The sequence below is a fragment of the Chrysemys picta genome, chromosome 23, assembly GCF_011386835.1.
Source record: "Chrysemys picta bellii isolate R12L10 chromosome 23, ASM1138683v2, whole genome shotgun sequence".
Lineage (NCBI taxonomy): Eukaryota > Metazoa > Chordata > Testudines > Emydidae > Chrysemys > Chrysemys picta.
This window is the reverse complement of record NC_088813.1, coordinates 2915183-2936428: the sequence shown is the minus strand read 5'-3', so window position 1 is coordinate 2936428 and position 21246 is coordinate 2915183. Positions and strand designations below refer to the sequence as shown.

Below are 21246 nucleotides of genomic sequence, written 5' to 3'. Positions count from 1 at the left end.
AACTGCCTAGGGTTAGAACAAGAGGGAGTAAGGTGAAACTCTTCTGCCACCTCCAAGCTCTCCCCAGGTTGAGAAGGTACCGTTGCAATTGCATTCCGAAACTGAGGAAAAAGCAACATTTTATCATTGTGATTCTGGTTCCTATGGCAATTATAATAACTACTTCTGTTTCTTGCTTCCCAGCTTCTGCACCTGACACCATGAAAAGGACTGTTAGTAACTTCCAAATGCCTGACTAATCTCTGGGCCAGGGAAAAGAAGGCCAAACACAATGTTTGAGGACCTCAGGACAGCATTGCCGAAGAGGGATAAGAAGCCAGAGGAGTGGAGGAAGTTCTTGCAGAGAGAGGACAGAGAACATGGAGAGAGTGACTGGGAGAGGCAGAGGCAGCTCCTGGAATTCATGCAAGAACAGACTGTCTTGATCGAGAACATGATGGTGCCATATTCTGCCACAGCCCCACCACCTCAATTCCAACCCACTCCAACCCTGCAATCCATGGAGAGGAATGCGTACTGGGAGCAGCAGTACCCTTCCCAAAACTCTGGCCACAGGCATTTCCCACCCCACCCACCAGACTGAAAACAGCTCCTTCACCCCCATAATGGCAAACAATGGTTTCTTCCCGTGTCACTCCACACGCCAAGGAAAGACATTAGGCAGAAATCCTGCCCGTACATATGCCTGTGACTTGTGCAGCACTAAGGTGTGCACTCAGTACTTGTGTCATGTGGTGCACTTCTGCACTATCATGTTGTGTAAAGTTTGCATTGTTATGCACAGTGTGCACTGTTTTATGTTCTGGTTCATGTTACAATGGATACACAGTTTTGATCAATAAATGTTGTTTGCACTATTTGATGTTCAGTAAGTGATTTTTGACAAAAGTTCAATAAACTTTCATAAAATACCACCTCTCCCATGCACATAATAAAATGCCCTTTCCCAAAACTACAGCACAAAGTATTTAAAAAGCAAAATAAACTTTTTTCACTAGTCCATACAGAGCAATGAAACCCTCCCACAATGCACAATCAAATTACATTGCAACATTTCAGCTCCTAGCCTCAAAGTAGGAGCCCAAGGCATCCCCTGACCTTGTGGCCTTGACAGTTTGCTGCAGTATGCAGTGGCCATTCATAACATTCTGAAAGTCTCAGTACCTCTCTCTCCCAGCCATCAGCAAGGCTCTCTCAGACGTGCAAAGCACAGCAAGGCAGTGATCAGGAGGCAGCTACTGCACCGCAGCCTCCCACCTCATCATGAGATGTCGTCGTCTCCCTTTCAGCCTTCTACATGCATACTCCAGAGTCATTCTGCAGCTACTCAGGCCAGAGCCGAACAGCTCCTTGTTCCTGTCCAAGTCTCCTGTAACAGGCTTCATAAGCCCAGGGTGAGCTGGGTCTCCCACACGGATGGGGAATCGCAGCACCATTAATGTCCATAGCCATCCTGGAAGCACAATTTCCACTTTTCATTAAATAAAGCTCTGCGTTTCAAAAGATCCTGATAACATGGACTCTCCAGACCAACCCACTTAATATTGGTGAACCTGCCTTGGAGGTCAACCAGGCCTAGGAGCAGCAGAGAGAAATACTCCTTGCTTTTGGTGAACTCTGAGGCCTGGGGAGAGGGGCAAAGGATAGGCATATGGCAATGGCCCTGAAAAATTCAGAAACCCCAGCTATGCAAATCCATCCACAACCTCCTGTGCATTGCCAGGCTCTGGGACCCCGGACATCAGCACATACCTACATGACAGCAGCCCAGGCAGCTGATCTACCAACACCAAACTGGTTAGCTACTGATCAGCAGCATTGAGGGTGGTGAGCTTCCTGATAGTGATGGTCATGCCCTTCTCCACGCTGAGGGCAGCTCTCATGTTGGTACGATGCCACTGCAGCTCTGGGGTTCCTCGCAGATGTCTCGGGAAGGGCCCGTTCTCATCCTGAAGTTCTGCCTCCTCTACCTCAGGCCAGGATCATTGTCCCCCTTTCCCCCCCCCCCCCCCCAGCCAGAGCTGCGGTCCCAAACCCAGAAAAACATTATCCACAGTTGGCTGCTCAATTTCATCCTTCTCCTCCTGCTCTACCAAAAATAGCTCAGCAGCACGACAGCTGCCCAGATGTGTGATCACAAATACACGTGTGGCAGCCTGGATCGCAGTACACAACTGTGTCCTTCCGTGCTGGCTGACAGCAGTTTGGAAATGGCACTGACTTGCAAAAGACAGATGACTCCTGGGATATGATGAGAGGAATCATAGGAATTTGCTGCTCTGACCCCAAGACTCAGAATTCCAGTGCCTTATGGTAGATAACCCACAATGTACCATGAGAAGAATCCCAGAATGAGCAGAGCCCAGCAGCTGGACAGCAGCATGAAATACCCACTTAGAACTTTGAAAGGAGTAAATGCTGTGTGTACGCTCGGATTCAAAGAAAGTAAGTAAAAGCCGGCCATGTGCACACAATTACTTCAGAATCGTTATTCCGCAACTGTTAGTGCACAGAAATCTAATCCACCAAACTCCACCATGCAGACAAGCCCGAAGTCATTTCCTTCTGACATCCTACCACTGGCTCCCCCTGCAACCCCTTACACACAGAAAAGCTTCTTGTAAAAATTCACAAGGCTGCTACATTGCCCTCCTTGAGATCTTTGGACGGGGACCCCGAGCCAGGGGCCAGAGAGTGCACAGAGAGCACCAGTTAGACCTAAGGCCTCTCTTTTCTCTTTCTTGCCCAGTGTTTAGGTGGATAATGTGACACCACCCAATAGGTGTCTTAAAAGAGAACGTCCCCCTTGGCAGCTCTCCCGGCCGCAGCTGAGGGGGCGCAGTATTAGTGAACCAAAGCGCAGGTTTCACCAGCTGTGAGGTTGCACTCCAGACTCTCCAAAGTTTGCCAAAGTCCTCCAGGAGTAGGTGAGGAGGGTGAGGGGTGGAGCTTTTGTTGTTTTTCATGCAAAAAAACCTCCCCGGAGATAGCCCCAAGTCCCTTCTCCGACCCACTATTTTTTTATTAAGTACTTTGAGGTCATATTTATCCACCGCTCACGAACAGGAAGCACAGACCCTGTCCTTGCATGCCCTTCAGTACACCTTTAAAGATAAGCTTTTCAGGCAAAACAGACCCACCTGATGCTGGGTGCAGCAGGCTGGTTCTGGCCTGTCCCAGAGAGGAGAGTTCCCCGGCATTAAGCCAGGGGAAAGCAGTGGGTTTTGTTTGCTTTAGTTAGCCAGGTGAGGTGGAGGTACAGGAGCTGGCTGTGCAGCCTGGGAGTTTATGTGTTCGGCTCTGTTTGTTTCTGTCTCCAGCCGTGTTTGATCGGGAACAGCACACACTGAATCTGCCGGCAGTAAACAGCATCACCTACGTCCTCCGCTTCTTGGAGAAACTCTGCCACAACCTGCGCAGCGACAACCTCTTTGGGAACCAGCCTTTCACTCTGAACCATATGCAACACTCCCACGCGTACAGCCACGACAGGTACCTACCAGGTAGGAGCTGGGGCTGGGGGTGGGCTTTCTGGTGTCCCTCGAAGCACCACGTCCTAACCAGACTTTACCCTTCAGCTAAGAGATGGCAGTGGTACGGACGGCAGAGTCTAGTTTGTGGGTTCACTGCACAACATCTACTGTCACTCACACCCCCAGGATCCCCGATGCTGCACTTTCTGCCTGTGCTACCTGATTTCCATTTGTGCCAACAGATCTCCACTCATCTGTCTCACCCTCTCTGCATCACTCATTCCCTGCGTGGCTAGTCTGAGAAATGTAACCTGATCTAGGTTACTGATCCATTTAGGAATTAGGGTGAGAGACTTTGTGTAGAGAACAGAAAGATGATCCCATGCAGTAGGTAAATGGAAAATTTCACTAAGTCGTACCTAAGTCGTGGCTGTGACTCTTGTCCCAACAGAAAGAACACGCTTGCCAGTAGGAAAGCTCAGTTTACACCTTGGGACTGGGAGCCACACTGCTGGCGTATTGTGCATGGTTGGACTGTGGTCTCTTGGCATGGCTGGTGCTCTCGCTGTCTGAAGCAACACATCCTGGGCATGTTGGCTCATGCCACTGTGCAACAGAGACTAGGTTGCAATATAGCTCTGCAATTAAAGTGCTACGAGGTAGACTCACAAGAGGACACATAGTGTCCCAGCAAAGACTAAGTGGTGACACCCCACAATGCAGGAGGCAGGCTGCTGGAATCCTGTAGAGGGGATGGGAGAGGAAATCCCTCCCAAGCTCTTTATCTCAAACTCAATAAAGGTTCCAGGGCTAATGGGTCATCCTGTCCCTTTGCTCCGCTGCTCCAAAATGGGTGAGTGACTAGCTTAGCAAAAGTGAAGGCAGCCCAGGGTTCACACTGGAAACCAGCTACTGTTGGCTAGTGGCTGGGAACTAGGAATCTCCAGTGTGCATACATCCTGGGGGGAAATACAGCCCAAATCACAAGTGCGTGCAGGCTGGAAACACTTGGGAAGCAGCAGCTTTTCAGGAAACCAAGAGGTCATTGTGAGCAGTAAAGTGGATCTGAGCTTGCCATGTTAAATGTTGCAAAAAATCAGATACAAATCTGGAGGCATCTCATCACAGATCATCCTGTTAGATGGCCCTCTGAGACTGTTCCTGGCAGGCTGCGCACAGTGCATTAGTATTCAAAAATTGGAGCCATGTTGGAGGGAAAGGCATTTGGAGAAGCGCAATAGTGCTGATGAGGGAGCTGGAGGGATGGGTTTGAAGAACTCAGGGTATAACTGGGCCAAATAATGACTAAGGGATAGAGAATTTCCTAATTGTCTAAGGCCTGCATATATGTAAAGGGTGCGCAGTCTGTGGAGGGAAGGAATGGCTTGGGGTGAATTGAGATGTATAACTAGGAGAAACGGCATGAAATTAATTAAAGGAGATAGAATGGCACCGCACCTAATAGTTGTGTGCCATCACCAATAGCTCTGATTTTCAAAATGTTGCAAAATGAAAATTAAATTTGAAGCCATCAAGCTCCAGATGGCTCCCAGAGGTTTGCCAGGCTGATGTGAGGTTGTACATGGGTCATAAATGATCCAGGCTGGACTGAATTTCCCAGGAAGTCTCCATTCCTAAGTAGGGCTTGTTCTCTTTTATAGACAGGAGCAGTTCATTAGACGGCACTCTGCAGGGACCAGGCCGAGGTACAAAGCGATACTCCCAAGATTCCCCTCCATACAGCGCTCCTCTCTCCCCCAAGTTACCAAAGAATGACCGTCACCCTTTGGAAGGTGAGCACAGCATCGCTTCCCAAACCTGGCTGTTTATAGTTACTCTTAACCAGTGTAGCATGATTGGATTTACAATGCCAAATTAACCCTGGGTCCAGCAAGTCTGGTTTTCAGACTCCAGCAGGGGCCAGTGCCTAAGGCATCATAGGAAGATGAAGAAAATCCAATACCCCAAGCCAGTTGCATGGAGCAACCCTTTATGACCCCTGCTTTGATCATCTTGTGCCATGAAGCATGAGACTTGACTATCCTTATTTTAGTCTCTATTATTATTATATGTTGTTAACGGTCATAAAATTATCCAGGCATTCTTAATCAGTACAGCCACTGTATTGTACTCCATGACCACCTGCTGTAGTGAGTGCCACAGGTCGACTCTGTGCTAGAGGGAACCTGCTTCCCTTTTCCAGCCATTTCCCCCCCCCAATATCCCATCGGTCCCTCAGTCAGTGCATGGGAGCTCTACCAGGATTTACCTCAAAGAGCAGCATCCATGAAACCAGCTAAGTAAACCCACCTGCCCAAACCTCTTGGCTCTCAGAGAGTTTCTTTCGACTTCTAAACTGCCAGTCACATGAATGCTGGGGAGGATGTGCTGGGCCACATGACCAAACGTAGCTGGATGAATGCCCTTTTTGTCATTTGGTCCATCAGCCAGTGTGCACGCGGGAGATATTTCCAGAGGGCCGATGTAGTTGGAAGCTTTCTCTGCCTAAGGATTTGAGCTGAAAGATCCAGGACTGTAGAGCTTCTCTGTCAGTCTTTGTGTAATGGAGTAAATATGTTTTAAGCGTCCTGTAGCCTTTAGACTAACAGATGTGCAGTGCGAATGGCCTTGATGTAAGGATGCAGACTACATTAGCCAGGAATGAGTGTGAGCATCAGTTGCTCTGTTTAAATCCCTGTGTTCAGTAAACATTAGGAATAAAATCCATGTCTTGGATCACAGTGAGAATCTGTGCAGGCCATTTTCAGCTTTTCTTACACAGTTCACTGGTCTGTAAGATTCCCTCCAGCCAACAGGTTTCCCAGGGAATAGAAATGAAAGTCACTTTCCTTTCACTCACTTAACCCTAGACCAGCTCAAGGCTATTACTGCATCCAAAGCCTCTGCGCTCAGACTGACGTGCAGTGTGGTGTCCAGAAACGTCCCAGTGACGGGAATGATTAGGATGTAAGGCATCAGGGTGTTCGGTCAGGAGAGTAACAGTCTACAAATAACTAGCAGCTAATCTGCCCTTCCAGCAGTGGGTTCTCCAGCTACAAGAGGGGAAACCCTTGTCTGCGCTGCAAAGAGAATGCTTGCTGGCGAGGGTTCCCAGTGCTGAATGCAGTTTGGCCCTAACCTCAGCACTTAAGTGGTGCTGAATGCAGTTTGATTTGGGGCTAGGCTTGCAGTTGAACTGCCATCAGCCCTAGCTCAGTTTGTAGTGTCCACAAGGCCTCAGCCAAGCCTGCAGTGTCACTGGTTAAATGGCTCCTCTTTGGTCATTGCACAGGAAATTTGTTTTTCCAGCTTTTTTCTTTAAAAAACGGTTCATTTAATTCACCCAGAGAGAAAACAGCCTTCGTAGTAGGTTTACAATTAAAAGACATTAGCATTTGTCATGTCTGGCGCAAGATGCAGCACAGTCCAGGTGTTCCACTTTACCTACATGGGGATCACGTTTGTCATGCGTTGGCAGGTTTGAAGGCTGGGAATTGTGACTGAATGCTGTGCTCGCAGTGTCACTTCAGCATCTCCTCCTATCAGGGTGGAGGCTTTGCCATGCTTGGAGAATTTGCCATCCAAATATTTTCTTCTTCAAAGAGCAGCTTGAATTCTGTGCTGGGACAAATGCATTTGATTCCTCTATACCAGTGTTTTGGGGTTTTTTTGGGGGGAGGCAGGGGTGAGTGGCAGCTCAAATAACTCAGAACTGTTGTAAGAGTCTCTTTGCTGGCCCTGGGAAAAGTTTCTCTTGTGGCCGGTATAGGAGGGTGTCTTGTGATGGCTGCATAGCATAACCTGTAGTACAAAGGCAATGCACCTTGGTCCATTAACCGCTTTCTTCTCTTACAGTTAGATTTAGCAGGTCCTTCACAAGGCATTGTCTGGAATGGTCCCTAGGGCTCTGGGCTGGCGGGGCTGACTTTGTTGTGTAGTGGCTATGCATTCATTAACAGAATCTATCCTGACCGTTCCTGCACATGACATGCATAGTAACGTGCACAGCAGAGGAGAGTATCCCAGGGCACTAGATGCACTTGCTTAAGCTGTAAATCATCCCTACGAACATCATATAACCGTCCAGAACATACAGCCCACCTTCTCCCCCCATCTTGTTTCCCAGCCTTCCCCCGTCACCTGGGGAAAAGGGGACCCTAGTAGGTGACCCAGAGGTCAGTAAATCCTGGTTCAAGTCGAGCTAGAGAGAAAGTGAATTGCAATACTGTGGGCCTGCATCGAGAGCACCCTGCTGCTCGCCCCCTCCCACTGGCACCAGGGAGGGGTAGTGTGAGCGCATCCATTGATCACAGCTGCAAAGGCCTCGCTCGAGCTCAGCAGTCATGTTACTAGCTGCAGTAACGTTCCATCCCTGCTAAGGCCCCAGCCGCATGGCAGGGCCTCCCCCACCTCTATTTGCTAGACCCTCTGGGACGTCTTATTTTAAATGAGGAGAACTACAGCCTGTTGGGCACGTTATGGAGCCCAGTTCTGTGTATGAATAGAGTCCTCCTGGCAGGTTGAAAGGGACAGTGGCTGATGGTTAATGGCATCTCAGTGCTGGAGCCAACCTGACAGCGGCAGTGACAATGGCGCGTGTCATTATTAGAACTAACCCTGGTGGTTGAGGAAGAGAGCCTGGGGCTGTCTGTGTCTGGGGAAAGCCTGTGCCCGTGTCCAGAAAAGGCCTATGTCAACAGCTGGAAAACCCAAGCAAAGCCAGTCAGCTGGGCCCGTCCCTTGAGGGTTAGTGACCCAGAATGGGCTCAACCCAGTCCTGTGGCTCTGGCTCCCAAGCCAACACCTCCCTCCACTCAGAGAGCTGTTCTTAGAGCAAGGGCTTGGGGCCAGCAGTAAGGATAAGTAAAGCAGGCAAGGCTTTGGAGCCTTATGTCCCATGTGGGCTCTGCAAGCCACTGCCAGTTCGGTCTTCCTCTCAAGCAGTAGAACCAGTGTGAATGTGAAGAACGGTGGGGAGGGGGTGAGTCAATTCACTCCCTGGCCCAATTCCCCCCACCCAACAGGGGGCTGAGATGGTGCTCAGTTGGGGAGGGAGGGTTCACATTAGTGGATGATAGCAAGGTGAGGGGGAGAGCAGGAAAGAATAAATGCCTTTAACCCAGATTGTCCCAGAGCTCCTGTTCTCACTGGTAGAATTGTGAGCCAGAGAAGGAATTCCCCTCTGCGTGGATTTGGGGAACACTTCCAAATCCTATTCAGAACAGGCGACTTTCCACCCTTGGCTGCCACTGGCAGACAAAGGAAGGAGCTCGTGGAAGCAGCAGGAGGATGTGCGAGTGCAGGATGGGACTGGTGTTGATGCTACAAAAGGAACAGGTAGTGCACATATCTTGGTATGAACCATAAATGCAGCTAAATGGCGCCCAAGAGCAGCAGGACTGAAACTTGCTAGACAAACACCACGTTGCAGCACTTAGTAAATGACCCCTTTCTGACTGATTTCTCCAGCACACCGTACAGGGAATGCTGCTGTTACTCATGCTTGTGTGTGCTGTATAAAATTGTAACTGTGTACTGCATACCCCTTATTGGTTCTGACTGCAGCTTGGTGCCTTACAGGTGAAACCTTTGTTCTGGGAGACGGCCTCCCAGGACCCCTGGAACCTCGCCTGGACCCAATGGACTCTGCCTTGAACTCTGTCAACTCATCCAGTCCCAGCAGGAACTGCAGAGACTACCGCTTGCAGGGATACAGGCATCTGCACCAGCCCTCTAGCCTCACTCAAGGCAATGCTTCTGCTTTGCGTAGGCTTAGCTCTGGGGGTAAGTCGTCCTGCCAAGGCTCCTCGTTTGGCAATATGGAGCTTTGCTAGCTCCTGTTACATCTTTCTAATGCCAGCAAGTACCCGAGACTGGCCTCTACATTGTCAGTTAAACAGGCAGTTTGTTAGACATATGTTCTAGAGATGGATGGTACGTTGGTGGGTGGAGTTGTGGGTGGACAGTCAGTGAACGGCTTGGTGGCTGAATAGGGATGTGGAGGTCAGTGGCTGAATGGGTAGAAATGACGAGCTAGGTGTTGATGAATAGGTTGGGATGTGTAAGTTGAAGCAGTTCAGATGATGAATCGATTGCTGAATGGATGGGGATTTGAGATTGGAAGCAGTCCAATGAGGAGTGAGGAGAACTGACTAGCTGAGTTATGAATGAGGACATGCGGGGTGGATGTGTGGGCAGATGGGATGCACGTCGGCCAGCTGATGAACGGATGAGGTGAACCTAGTTGTGTGGGTGCTTGCCGATCACTAGTGACACATCAGTTATATTGTGATATATATAAAATAACAGGTGTGTAGGACAGGTGCAGTGAAGCTGCTAAATGCAGTAAATCCGCACTTGTGCCAAATCCATCTGTTTGTAATGAAATGTGTGATTGTGTGCACGACAGCACCAAGGCTGTGAGCGTTAAAACCAGCAACAATACAGCACACTTAGGAGTTGGGTCCCCTTCTCCATGGTATTGTGCACAACTAACACTGGCACTCAAGAGTCGAGATGTTGCAGTCTCTGTGGATGGCAGCTCCTCACAAGACAGGCATGGCAGATGAAGCACTTGAAGGGAGCAGAGCGCACGGAGGGGCTGCAGCATGTGCAAACAGACTCTGTTAGTGGCATGTTAAGGTTGCACAATTCAGCGTTCTTGAGACAGGAAATGAGAGCTGACATTCAGCCGTCAGTCTGCCTGTGTGTATGTTATAACGCAGGCTTTACTTATAGGGACACATTTTTTAATTAGCTGCGTATGTGCCATTAAGATAAGCAGTGATCATATTTAACAGCTGCATCGTAATGCACATGCTCAAGAGGACAGAGCTACAGTATTGCATTTACCGTTTACTTGGCATTTCCTGATCCTTGAGTTCTTACTCTTGGAAGCTTTCGTTGCTTTAACATATTTTTTGTATTTCTTTGAGTATTTTTAATAAATGAAAAGACCCCAGTTCTCTAATGGGTGCCGATTGGCAACGGCCAGCTTGACAAACCGTGGGCTTCATAGGCATTTGAAGGTTCACTAATGTCTGTAGGTGTTGCATTGCCAAACCTGGGCAGGTAATTTCCCTTAGAAATGTGCGGACAGTCCTTTACAATGCACAAACTCCTCCCCCTGCCAGCTGTGCCACTCCCTTCTTGTCCCTCAAAACTGGAACTTTTCTCTCCATTTAATTGAAAACACGAAGTCAGTTTAAATTTGGCAAAAATGACGTCTGCACGTTCTAAATAAACCCCTCAGTGTAGTGGGAGAACCAAGGAGGCTGAAGAGCTGGAGCAGGGCATAGTAAGAGGCAGCAATGAGGCAGGGTCCAACGGCTGATGCTTTGCCAGTCCTCCCCATGGCGGACAGCTGCACATGGTCTCTCTCAGTGCCCACCTCCTAGTGGGGTGAAAAATCTGCTTTACTTGCCCAGGGAACCACTTTCAAACACTAGTTATTCTGTAAAACCAAACCAAAGTTTTCCGACCTAGCAAGTGCAGTCAGTGAGCAACAGGGCCAGGCCTCTTCTCTTTTTGCCACCGCTCTGTTCAGCTCTTTAGAGAAAAGCTATTCCCTTCACTCGCCCATAGCTCAGAAACAGCACCAGGGATCTTGGGGAGCTGTGCAGAACTCTTTACCTTCAGGAACAGACCAAGAAGGAGCTGAGTGCTCCCTGCGAAGGCTGGTGGTGGTTAGCTTGCAGCAGCACCACTATGTGGTAGGACAGAGGTCCCCAAACTATGGTGTGTGCACCCCCCGGGGGGGTTCAGAGAAACTTTCAGGGGGGCATGGCTGGGCCCAGGCCAGCCCCCACGGGCAGCAGGGAGGGAGTGCCCCCCACCTCTGCTCCTGGTCCAGGCTGCCGGTGTCTCGGCTGCCAGCCCTGGCCCCACCCCCAGCTGTGGCCCCAGTCTTGACCCCCTTACCCCATCTTTGTCCTCCCCCCCGCCCCCCAGAGCTGCAGCCCCAGCTTGGGGGGGTGGAGGGGATGTGGGCAGGGTAAAGGGGGGCACAAGGTATAAAGTTTGGAGATCACTGTGGTAGGAGCTGCCCAAACACCCAGAAAGATAGTCCCTGCCCCAAAGAGCTTAAAGGACAAAGGAAGATGCTGGGTGCGGGAAGCGGGTGTAACACAGGATTAGAGTGATCAGGCTAATATTCACTGTCCTTGTTCTAAGCGACAAAGAGTCCTGTGGCACCTTATAGACTAACGTCTGTTAGGTGCCACAGGACTCTTTGTCGCTTTTTACAGATCCAGACTAACACGGCTCCCCCTCTGATACTTGTCCTTGTTCTGCTTTTGTTTAACAAATGGGATACATTTGCCATTCTCCCTCTGTAATTCAGCTCTTTCCACCCCATCCCACCAGTTCCCAGGGGCTTGGACTTGATCAGAAAAGAGTGGATAAGTAAGCAGGGGCAGAGTTTTGTGAGCCCCTGAAAGTGATTGCACGAGCTCTGAAGCTGATCCAGTCTAGAAGGGAGGCTGTCTAGGTGTTCAGGCTGGGGGTCAGAACGGTAGGCAAGGAGGGAGACCTCACCGGCTGGCTGAAGGTGTCTCTGATGACATGTCAGCAAAGAGGAAGTGCTCAGCAGTGTGACGAGCAGCAGAGCAGGCAAGTAGGATGAGGATGGAGCCAGGCCTAGGGGAGGCTGTCGGAGCCCTTGGCGAGAACAGTTCCAGTAGAGGACAGAAGCCAGATTCCAGAATGGACCTGCAGACAGCGGCTGTGAATGATGCACTGAATGAATTGGGAAGAGAAACAAAAGAAGGGAGATGGGGTAGTAGTTGGAAATGCAGCTGGGCGCAAGGAACGCCATGCTGAGCAGGGACTGTTGGGGCCGTGAGGGGAGGGCAGAAGAATCGGGCAAGACAGGCAGGCGGAGATATGGGCACAGGCACCTTGAGGGGTTGGAGGAGGGGAGCCTGCAGCTCTAGGGAGAACTGGAGGGTGCTATGTTGAGCCTGCAAGAAAAAAGGGATAGCTCAGGCCGGGTGTGTTCTTAACATGGTGTCTGGCATCGTTTCAGAAAGGGTAAGAGAGAAACCAGGGGAGGGAGCTAAATCACAACATTAATTACCACCTCCATCCGCGCCAGCGCCATGCTGCCCTCAGCCCTAATTCCCCACCCCCGTCCGTGCCAGCGCCATGCTGCCCTTAGCCTTCATCCCACCCCCGTCCGCACCAGCGCCCTGCTGCCCTCAGCACTAATTCCCCACCCCCGTCAGCACCAGCACCATGCTGCCCTTAGCCTTCAGCCCACCCCCGTCCGCACCAGCGCCATGCTGTCCTCAGCCCTAATTCCCCACCCCCGTCAGCGCCAGCACCATGCTGCCCTCAGCCCTAATTCCCCACCCCCGTCCGTGCCAGCGCCATGCTGCCCTCAGCCTTCAGCCCACCCCCATCCACGCCAGCGCCATGCTGCCCTCAGCCCTAATTCCCCACCCCCGTCCGTGCCAGCGCCGTGCTGCCCTTAGCCTTCAGCCCACCCCCGTCAGCGCCAGCGCCGTGCTGCCATCAGCCCTAATTCCCTACCCCCGTCCCCACCAGCACTGTGCTGCCCTCAGCACTAATTCCCTACCCCCGTCCCCACCAGCACTGTGCTGCCCTTAGCCTTCATCCCACCCCCGTCTGTGCCAGCGCCCTGCTGCCCTCAGTCCTAATTCCCCACCCCCGTCCGCGCCAGCACCGTGCTGCCCTCAGCCTTCATCCCACCCCCGTCCGCACCAGCGCCCTGCTGCCCTCAGCCCTAATTGCCCACCCCCATCCACGCCAGCGCCGTGCTGCCCTTAGCCTTCAGCCCACCCCCGTCAGCACCAGCGCCCTGCTGCCCTCAGCCTTCAGCCCACCCCCGTCCGCGCCAGCGCCGTGCTGCCCTCAGCCTTCATCCCACCCCCGTCCGCACCAGCACCGTGCTGCCCTCAGCCCTAATTCCCCACCCCCGTCCGCGCCAGCGCCGTGCTTCCCTCAGCCCTAATTCCCCACCCCCGTCCGCGCCAGCACCGTGCTGCCCTCAGCCCTAATTCCCCACCCCCGTCCGCGCCAGCACCGTGCTGCCCTCAGCCCTAATTCCCCACCCCCGTCCGCGCCAGCACCGTGCTGCCCTCAGCACTAATTCCCCACCCCCGTCCGCGCCAGCACCGTGCTGCCCTCAGCCCTAATTCCCCACCCCCGTCCGCGCCAGCACCGTGCTGCCCTCAGCCCTAATTCCCCACCCCCGTCCGCGCCAGCGCCGTGCTTTCCTCAGCCCTAATTCCCCACCCCCGTCCGTGCCAGCGCCGTGCTGCCCTCAGCCCTAATTCCCCACCCCTGTCCGCGCCAGCACCGTGCTGCCCTCAGCCCTAATTCCTCACCCCTGTCCGCGCCAGCGCCGTGCTTCCCTCAGCCCTAATTCCCCACCCCCGTCCGTGCCAGCGCCGTGCTGCCCTCAGCCTTCATCCCACCCCCGTCCGCGCCAGCACCGTGCTGCCCTCAGCCCTAATTCCCCACCCCTGTCCGCGCCAGCACCGTGCTGCCCTCAGCCCTAATTCCCCACCCTTGTCCGCGCCAGCACCGTGCTGCCCTCAGCCCTAATTCCCCACCCCTGTCCGCGCCAGCACCGTGCTGCCCTCAGCCCTAATTCCCCACCCCCGTCCGTGCCAGCGCCGTCCTGCCCTCAGCCTTCATCCCACCCCGTCCGCACCAGCACCCTGCTGCCCTCAGTACTAATTCCCTACCCCCGTCCCCACCAGCACCGTGCTATCCTTAGCCTTCATCCCACCCCCGTCTGTGCCAGCGTCCTGCTGCCCTCAGCCCTAATTCCCCACCCCCGTCTGCGCCAGCACCGTGCTGCCCTTAGCCTTCATCCCACCCCCGTCTGTGCCAGCGCCCTGCTGCCCTCAGCCTTCATTCCACCCCCATCCGCGTCAGCGCCGTGCTGCCTTCATCCCACCCCCGTCCACCCCAGCGCTGTGCTGCCCTCAGCCTTCATCTCACCCCTGTCCATGCTATCACCGTGCTGCTCCCAGCCCGTGTCCATTGCAGCACTGCGCTGATCTCCACCCTTGCACCCCGGCACTATCCGCACTGCACAGCCAGACTGCTGATGCTCTAACTAACTGTTTCTCTCTTTGTCTCACCCTTCAGGCTCTGATAGATACCTAGGATCTAGAGACTCCTCCCGGCTGAACAGCCGAGACCCCTCTTCCTGGACAGTGGAGGACGTAATGCATTTCGTACGAGAAGCTGACCCACAGCTGGGACCCCATGCCGATCTCTTTCGAAAACACGTAAATATATCTGTGTGTATGTCCAGCTGGGGGCCAGATCCTCCCGGTGTAAATCGGGGTACTCCAGTGACGTTAACTCTCACAGTCCTAGAGATGGAGGCAGAAAAGCCCAGTTAGATGCTCAAGTCCAGCTCTCTGGCCAATGCAGGGTCACCCCCAATGTACATTTACTAGTGTTTGGAGAGATCTAACCTAGCCTTGCCCCAGTGAGAGCTGGCGTCACTTCCTGTGTGGTTGAAGGTAACTCAAGTGATGTGAACATCTATGTGTATCTCCCGAGAGATAGGGCAGAGCATTGGCAAGCTCTCCAAGGCTGTGAACAGGGGCAGGCATTCCAGCTCTCAGCTGGGATCGGACCCAGAGTGTTCAGCACCGAAAAAGCCTGTGCCACTTATTATTTATTGCCTTTACTGAAATAATGGTCACTCCTGGAACCTTGAAATGCACCTCCCCTGCAGGGAAATGTCTCCTTCATGGGGAATCCCATTGAATGACCGCAAATTGCTGGTCAAAAGACCCTCCCTCCCCCACAGGCCAGGTTGGATTGAAAGGTTCCAGGTTTGTGTGTTTTTGTGTATCTCTGTGAAATGTAAAACCCTGCAGCAATTCACTGAGATGGGTATATGGTTAAAATTACAACAAGGGTGGTAACCCCAACCATAAGGATAGAACAAGAAGCAATGGGTTTAAACTGCAGCAAGGGAGGTCTAGGTTGGACATTAGGAAAAAGTTCCTAACTGTCAGGGTGGTTAAACACTGGAATAAATTGCCTAGGGAGGTTGTGGAATCTCCATCTCTTGAGATATTTAAGAGTAGGTTAGATAAATGTCTATCAGGGATGGTCTAGACAGTATTTGGTCCTGCCATGCGGGCAGGGGACTGGACTCGATGACCTCTCGAGGTCCCTTCCAGTCCTAGAATCTATGAATCTATGAATAAGGTTCCAGCAGGCACTTTGCTACTTTTTACTGTCATTTCACATCCTAAATGGTAATGCAGGTGCAGCCAGAAAAACAAGACAAGACCGTGCTGCCTGCACCTGAACCTGGAAGGTGCTGAGCACCTGGCCGTGTTCCAGCAGAGCATTTAAGCACAGGCTAAATTCCAAGCCTGCCTCTCATCCCACAGGAAGTCAGTGGCGCTACTCACATGCTTAAGTGCTCTCCTGGAATGGGGCTGGGGCAGGCCTCACGCTCCCTGAGCGCAGGGGGCAGCTGCAGGTTGAAAGTTGCATGTCCTGACTTCTGGTGACTTTTTTAAATGTTGTGATCTCGTCCCCTTGAGGAGGCACATGGGCAGCTGCTGGTGCTTGGTGGGAGACACTTTTATCATGGACAGTACAGATGGCTCTGAAATGGGAGAAGAGTACCTGGTGCTTTACCAAGGGTTAACGCCGCAGGCGCTGGGTCTACAGTTCTGAGAAATGTTGTTTTCATGACCAAATAAAGTGACTATTTGCAGGCTAGTGCAGATTGGACCGAAAGTTTCAGAGCCCTCAAATCACAGTAGCTGTTGGTTGGGTTTAGGTTGAGTGGTTTGTTGTTAGAGGCTTTTTCTGTGTGTGTTTCAGCGAGACATCTAAAATCTCCCCCCTGGACACTGTCCCATTGACAGCCTCTTGTCCCTTCAGAGCGTGTGGCCTAGCCAGGCACAGAGAACGATGAGTGATGATGTCACAAGGTGGGGGCCAGTAATAGGGTTACGATATTTTGTGCCTCCAAATGGAGGACACTCCACGGCCCACGGCCCCGCCCCCAGCCCCGCCCAACCCCGCCCCCTCCCCAAAGTCTCCGCCCCCTCCCCTGCTTCCCGCGAATATTTGATTCGCGGGAAGCCTGAAGCAGGTAAGGGGGGTGTGGAGGGAGGAGGCGCGGCCCAGGCTGGCTCCCCGGCGTTTCCAGCCTGGGTCAGCTCGGGCCCTGGGGTGCCGGCCCCGGCCGACCACCCCCGGCCCGCCCAGCACTGCCGGCCCCCGGCGGCCCGGCGCACCCCCCGGCTCCCCGCGGGCCCGGCCGACCCGGCTCCCCGCGGGCCCGGCCGACCCGGCTCCCCGCGGGCCCGGCTGACCTCCCGATTTTCCCGGACATGCCCGGCTTTTGGGGATTTCCCCCCGGACGGGGATTTGAGCCCCCAAAAGCCGGACATGTCCGGGAAAATCCGGACGTATGGTAACCCTAGCCAGTAATAAGTTGCTAACTTTAGCAGATGCCCACTGAGCGTGCTCAGAAGTGATTCTTCGGTCACTTCGAACATGGTGTTCCCACCCTCTTGTGCTCAGGGAGGGTTTTGTCCAGCTCCGGTTTCAAGCTTCAGGCACGTTTGACATACATGGTGTGGGACCGGCTGCCAATGTGGACTGTAGCCGGACTCTACCTCCAGGAAGTGACGTTTGCTCAGCCTTTCCAGAAACCTGCCCCTGCCAGGCAGAGACCTGCTGCTGAGGGGGTTGAATGTTTGTTCCCTTAGGCTACAGCCTGAAATTAAAGGGGGGGCATTGAGGCTTGTGTCTGGGGTGAGTTTACAGGTGTATTAGCTCACCCTGCCGTAACACGACTCAGCACTACAGTGCAGGCAGCCCCTCAGCAGTGCTTTGAGCCTTAGGGCTCGTGGAAGCAAGTAGTGCCTTTGTACGCCAGTGATTCCTGTCAGCTCCTCCTCCCACTGGGAGAGCTTTGCCTGCTACCCAGGAAGGGCTAGATAGGGGGTGAGGTGAGGGATAATAAATAAATCTGAAACAAAGGAGAAATTGAGGAGAACAATTGTGGGGTTAAGGCCCTGGACTGGGAGTCAGGAGGCCAAGTTCAATTCCTGGCTGTGCCACAGATCCGCTGTGTGGCCTTAGGCAAGTCACCTGATCAGTCCATGCCTCTGTTTGCTCGCTGCTGAACGGGGAGGACAGCCTTTGGCTCCCGTGCCTGGGGTGCAGTGAGGCTAAAGTGAGTGATGTTTGTGAAGTGTGTGGAAATGCTTGGGCGAAAGGCACTACAAAAGTGCAGGTTAATGCAGTTAATAACCACGGGAAGTAAAGAACTCCAGCAGCATTGCACCCTGGCTGACTCTGGCCTGTCTCTTGGACAGAACCACCTCAGAAGAACCAGGATTTTAAATCCCGTCTTTGGATAGACTTCTCTCCGAGTGAGGGGCAGAGGGGGAATCTGAAGATGAAAACATTATCAGACAAAGCCCATGAAGTAGTTCATTCTACTCCTCAAAATAGCACAAGCCCAAAGTGCTTGTGGGATGGAATTTGGTGTTGACACAAGCCAACATCCCTGTTCAGCTGTCTTATGGGAGTCCTCAGAGTAGCTGTTTAATCAGTTTCACAATCACATTCACCTTTGTACTTTCAGAGTTCATTGGGGGGGCATCTCGGCTTTCCCTGCTAACCCCTACTGCACATTGCCAGCAGGCCAGCCCTTCCTCGAGGGAAGTCTTGGGGATTAGCAGCCACTGCCCAGACCTGAAGAGGCCCCAGGCATCCAACATGTTCCTTCCCTTTCCCCTGGCAGTCACCCACCTGCATGTGGCACCACAGCAGTGGGTGACTTGGAAGGGGGTTCCGTCTGGGTGTGGCAGGAGGCACATTCTCTTTCCTGACTTCCTCCTACGCAGTAGTGGCTACAAGAGCCTTGTTTCTTGCTGGTGTCACAGAGACGTGAGGCTGCTCTTTGTAGTGACGAACCTTTGTAGCTTTAGGAACAGCTGGAAACAAAGGGCGGGGGGGGAGTCAGTATCATGTGGGTAGCCAGGTCTTTAACAGTCCCCATGGGCCACAGACAACAGCTTAGAGCTCTCTCGTGCATGCCTGACAGCCCTCAAATACCCCCAGTGGAGTGCGCCTCAACAAACCATCCCTGTTGTCTAACAGCCCCAGCCATGGCATGCTTGGAGTATCCTTGATCAACCCCCTCCAAATACCCCGGTAAAACAGAGGCACAGCTCGGGTGGGAGAGAGCTGAGGGGCGGTGGACAGAGGAAGATTTAGCAGCTGTGATTTCCTTGTGGGGCCGAGGATGAGGTGGGGAGACAGGGAGGGTGTCACTGCAAGGAATGTCCTGCTCTTTTGGACCCTGTCTTTCTCCTTTCTGAACTGCAGCCCCTCCCCACCAGGCAGTGCCACCTGAGCCAGCCTCCCAGTAGGAATTGCCTGCCCCCCCGGGATGTTGGGTCATTCTCGTTGGGCCCAGGGCAGGCAGATGGGAAGGATTCCTGCCTGTGGGAGTGGCTGGGCTGGGCTGGTGGGAGCTGCAGGGCAGTGGGTAGGGAGGGAATGCCTTGGAAATGGCTGACATAGGCCCTTGTTGAGCTGGCGTCAGTCAGGTGTTCCCACAGGGTTTACAAGCACCTAGTGAATTGTAGGGAAGGAAAACCTGCCCAGCCCCGGTGCCAGCGTCCTTTAGTGCCACCCCCCACAGTACTCCTGGGAGAGCGAGTTCCAGGGGTGCCCTGGCTAAGCCGGGCAGTGATTTGGGGCTAGTGATGGCACCAGGCGGTGCCAGGGTTTGTAGGGCAGAGCAAGCCTTGCTAACGCTGACCTTCTCTTGCTCCCTGGTGCCAGGAGATCGACGGCAAAGCCTTGCTCCTGCTGCGGAGCGACATGATGATGAAGTACATGGGGCTGAAGCTGGGTCCGGCGCTGAAGCTCACCTACCACATTGACAAACTTAAGCAAGGCAAGTTCTGAGAGGACTCTCTGCGGGACAGCCCGTGGGAATGCCGGGCTCCTGGCCACACCCAGTCGCGCCCCCCTGCAGACTGGCACGCATGCATCCACCGCAGGCAGACACGGCCCAGAAACGCCTGCAGATCACTACATGGATCCACCAGCCCCCCTCCTTCCACTGTCAGGAGCACAGTAGGCATGTGAAAGGAGACCATTTGTTGGCTCCCCGGGGACCAAACAGAGCTCGCCTCATGGACGTCCTGACGCAAACAGAAGAACCCTTTCCTTGCTCCTCCGCTGACACTCATCTGAAGAGCCCAGTCCCTCTGCACCCGAGGGGACGAAGACACCCTGTGTTTCGCGGAGTTCTTCAGCGCCCTGGGCTTCTGTGGTGCTGGATCCTTTCCCCTTTGTTCCCCTACAGGAGTGCGACTCTCACGTCTTTCCTCTGCCCCGGTTCCCTTGTCTCTCCTGGCTGTCTGGTCTGGCCTCGCCTTGTTTCCTCACTCTGTATCAGATGGACAGCTCTGCTGCAGATCCTACGATGCTGGCATTTTCCATGCCAGGCTGGGCAGGACAGGCTGTGAGAACCCAACTCCTGGAGTTGCAAATCCACTCCGAGTAACACTATGGCAAGCTTAAAAGACTGTGCACCCTGTTCCCAGCCCTCCGTGAAGGGCTGTGTGCGGGGGACTGCAGCCCAGAGCATGGTCACACAAGCCTGCTAGTCCTGCTGTCTTGACAGAGCAGCCTTTCCTCCTTGGCTGGGTCCTCCTGCCCCGGGAGGCCCGTAGCTGGTGAACTTCCTCATGCTGGCGATGCCGAGGTGGCAATTCCTTTGTATTTATTTCTGACAAGGCGGGAAGCTCAGCTGGGGCAGACACCATTGAGAGCCCAGAACGGACTGTTAGCGTGGGCTGTGGGCTAGGAGGGCTGGGCGCCCTGTTGAATTCTTCTCTCTTTTTAAGGGGTCATCTGTTTAGGAAACAACAATGAAATGTTTTTGTATCTGTTATGAAATCGCAACCCTCAGAGCTCTTTACCCAGCAATGTAAAGGTTCGTCTGTCCAGATGGTACTGTTAGAATGGCCTTACCTCTCCATTTCATTCTGTCAACCATCAGCAGGTTCCAGGGGTGTGTGACCGGGGCTGGCTGTGTGACAGCAGGATCACAACTTCTGGGAAGGCCGTCCCTCTCGCTGCCCTTCCTGGGCCTGTCCCAGCTCCCGGTCGGCACAGCTTGTTTCAAGCTGTTTAATGTATTTATTTGTGATGGCACTTGAGCAGTGACCCACTGTCCCATGTCTGAGTTGCTGCAGCTGTAGAGAAATGAGGTGGAGAAGAACCTAGCCAGGTGCCCCACACCTGCCATGGGGCAGGAACCTGCTCCCTAGGGAGCCAACAGAACTTTTTCATGAACTCTGATGGGAGCAGGCTCTTCATCACAGCTGTTAGAGCCCTGCAATGGAAAACAAGGGCTGGGTAATGCCCCGCACAGTCTCACTGCCTGGTGTGTGACAAGCAGAGGGAAGACCTGCCATGCCTCTCAGTGTGCGCATGAGTCAGCTCGAGGGCATGGTGGGGCTTGAGCACTGGCCTGCTACCCATACGCTGAGAACATTGCCCAAATGGACAGGATGTAGGGAAATGTCCATCACAAGCACTTCTTTCCCCTCCTGCCTTTCCCTCTTGCCGTCTGTCCTCTCCCAGCCAGGGGCTCCCTGGGTCAGAGGGCCACGGGAGCTCTTATGTGGCTCTGCTTTACCCCTAAGGGGAAATTGGAAAGAAAACCCAAACGTAATAAAAGGCTGTTTGTAAAACAAGGTCTCTGCTCAATCCTAGCGGC

General features: G+C 53.2%; 1 protein-coding gene across 14 annotated transcripts in view; it reads left to right on the top strand.

Annotated features, from left to right (window-relative positions):
* The window catches only part of SCMH1 (Scm polycomb group protein homolog 1), a 113136-nt gene extending 91916 nt beyond the window's left edge, over positions 1–21220 (top strand). For 12 of the 14 annotated variants that reach the window (XM_065576866.1, XM_065576863.1, XM_065576872.1 and 9 more), the window contains 5 exons: positions 3321–3503; positions 5135–5266; positions 9054–9257; positions 14595–14737; positions 19296–21220. In XM_065576866.1, the coding sequence (XP_065432938.1) occupies positions 3321–3503; positions 5135–5266; positions 9054–9257; positions 14595–14737; positions 19296–19421 (788 nt within the window). In that variant the 3' untranslated portion in view covers positions 19422–21220. The remainder of the gene's footprint in view (positions 1–3320; positions 3504–5134; positions 5267–9053; positions 9258–14594; positions 14738–19295) is intronic. The other 2 variants (XM_065576869.1, XM_065576868.1) reach the window with 1 other exon arrangement.
* Positions 21221–21246: the final 26 nt, after the last annotated feature.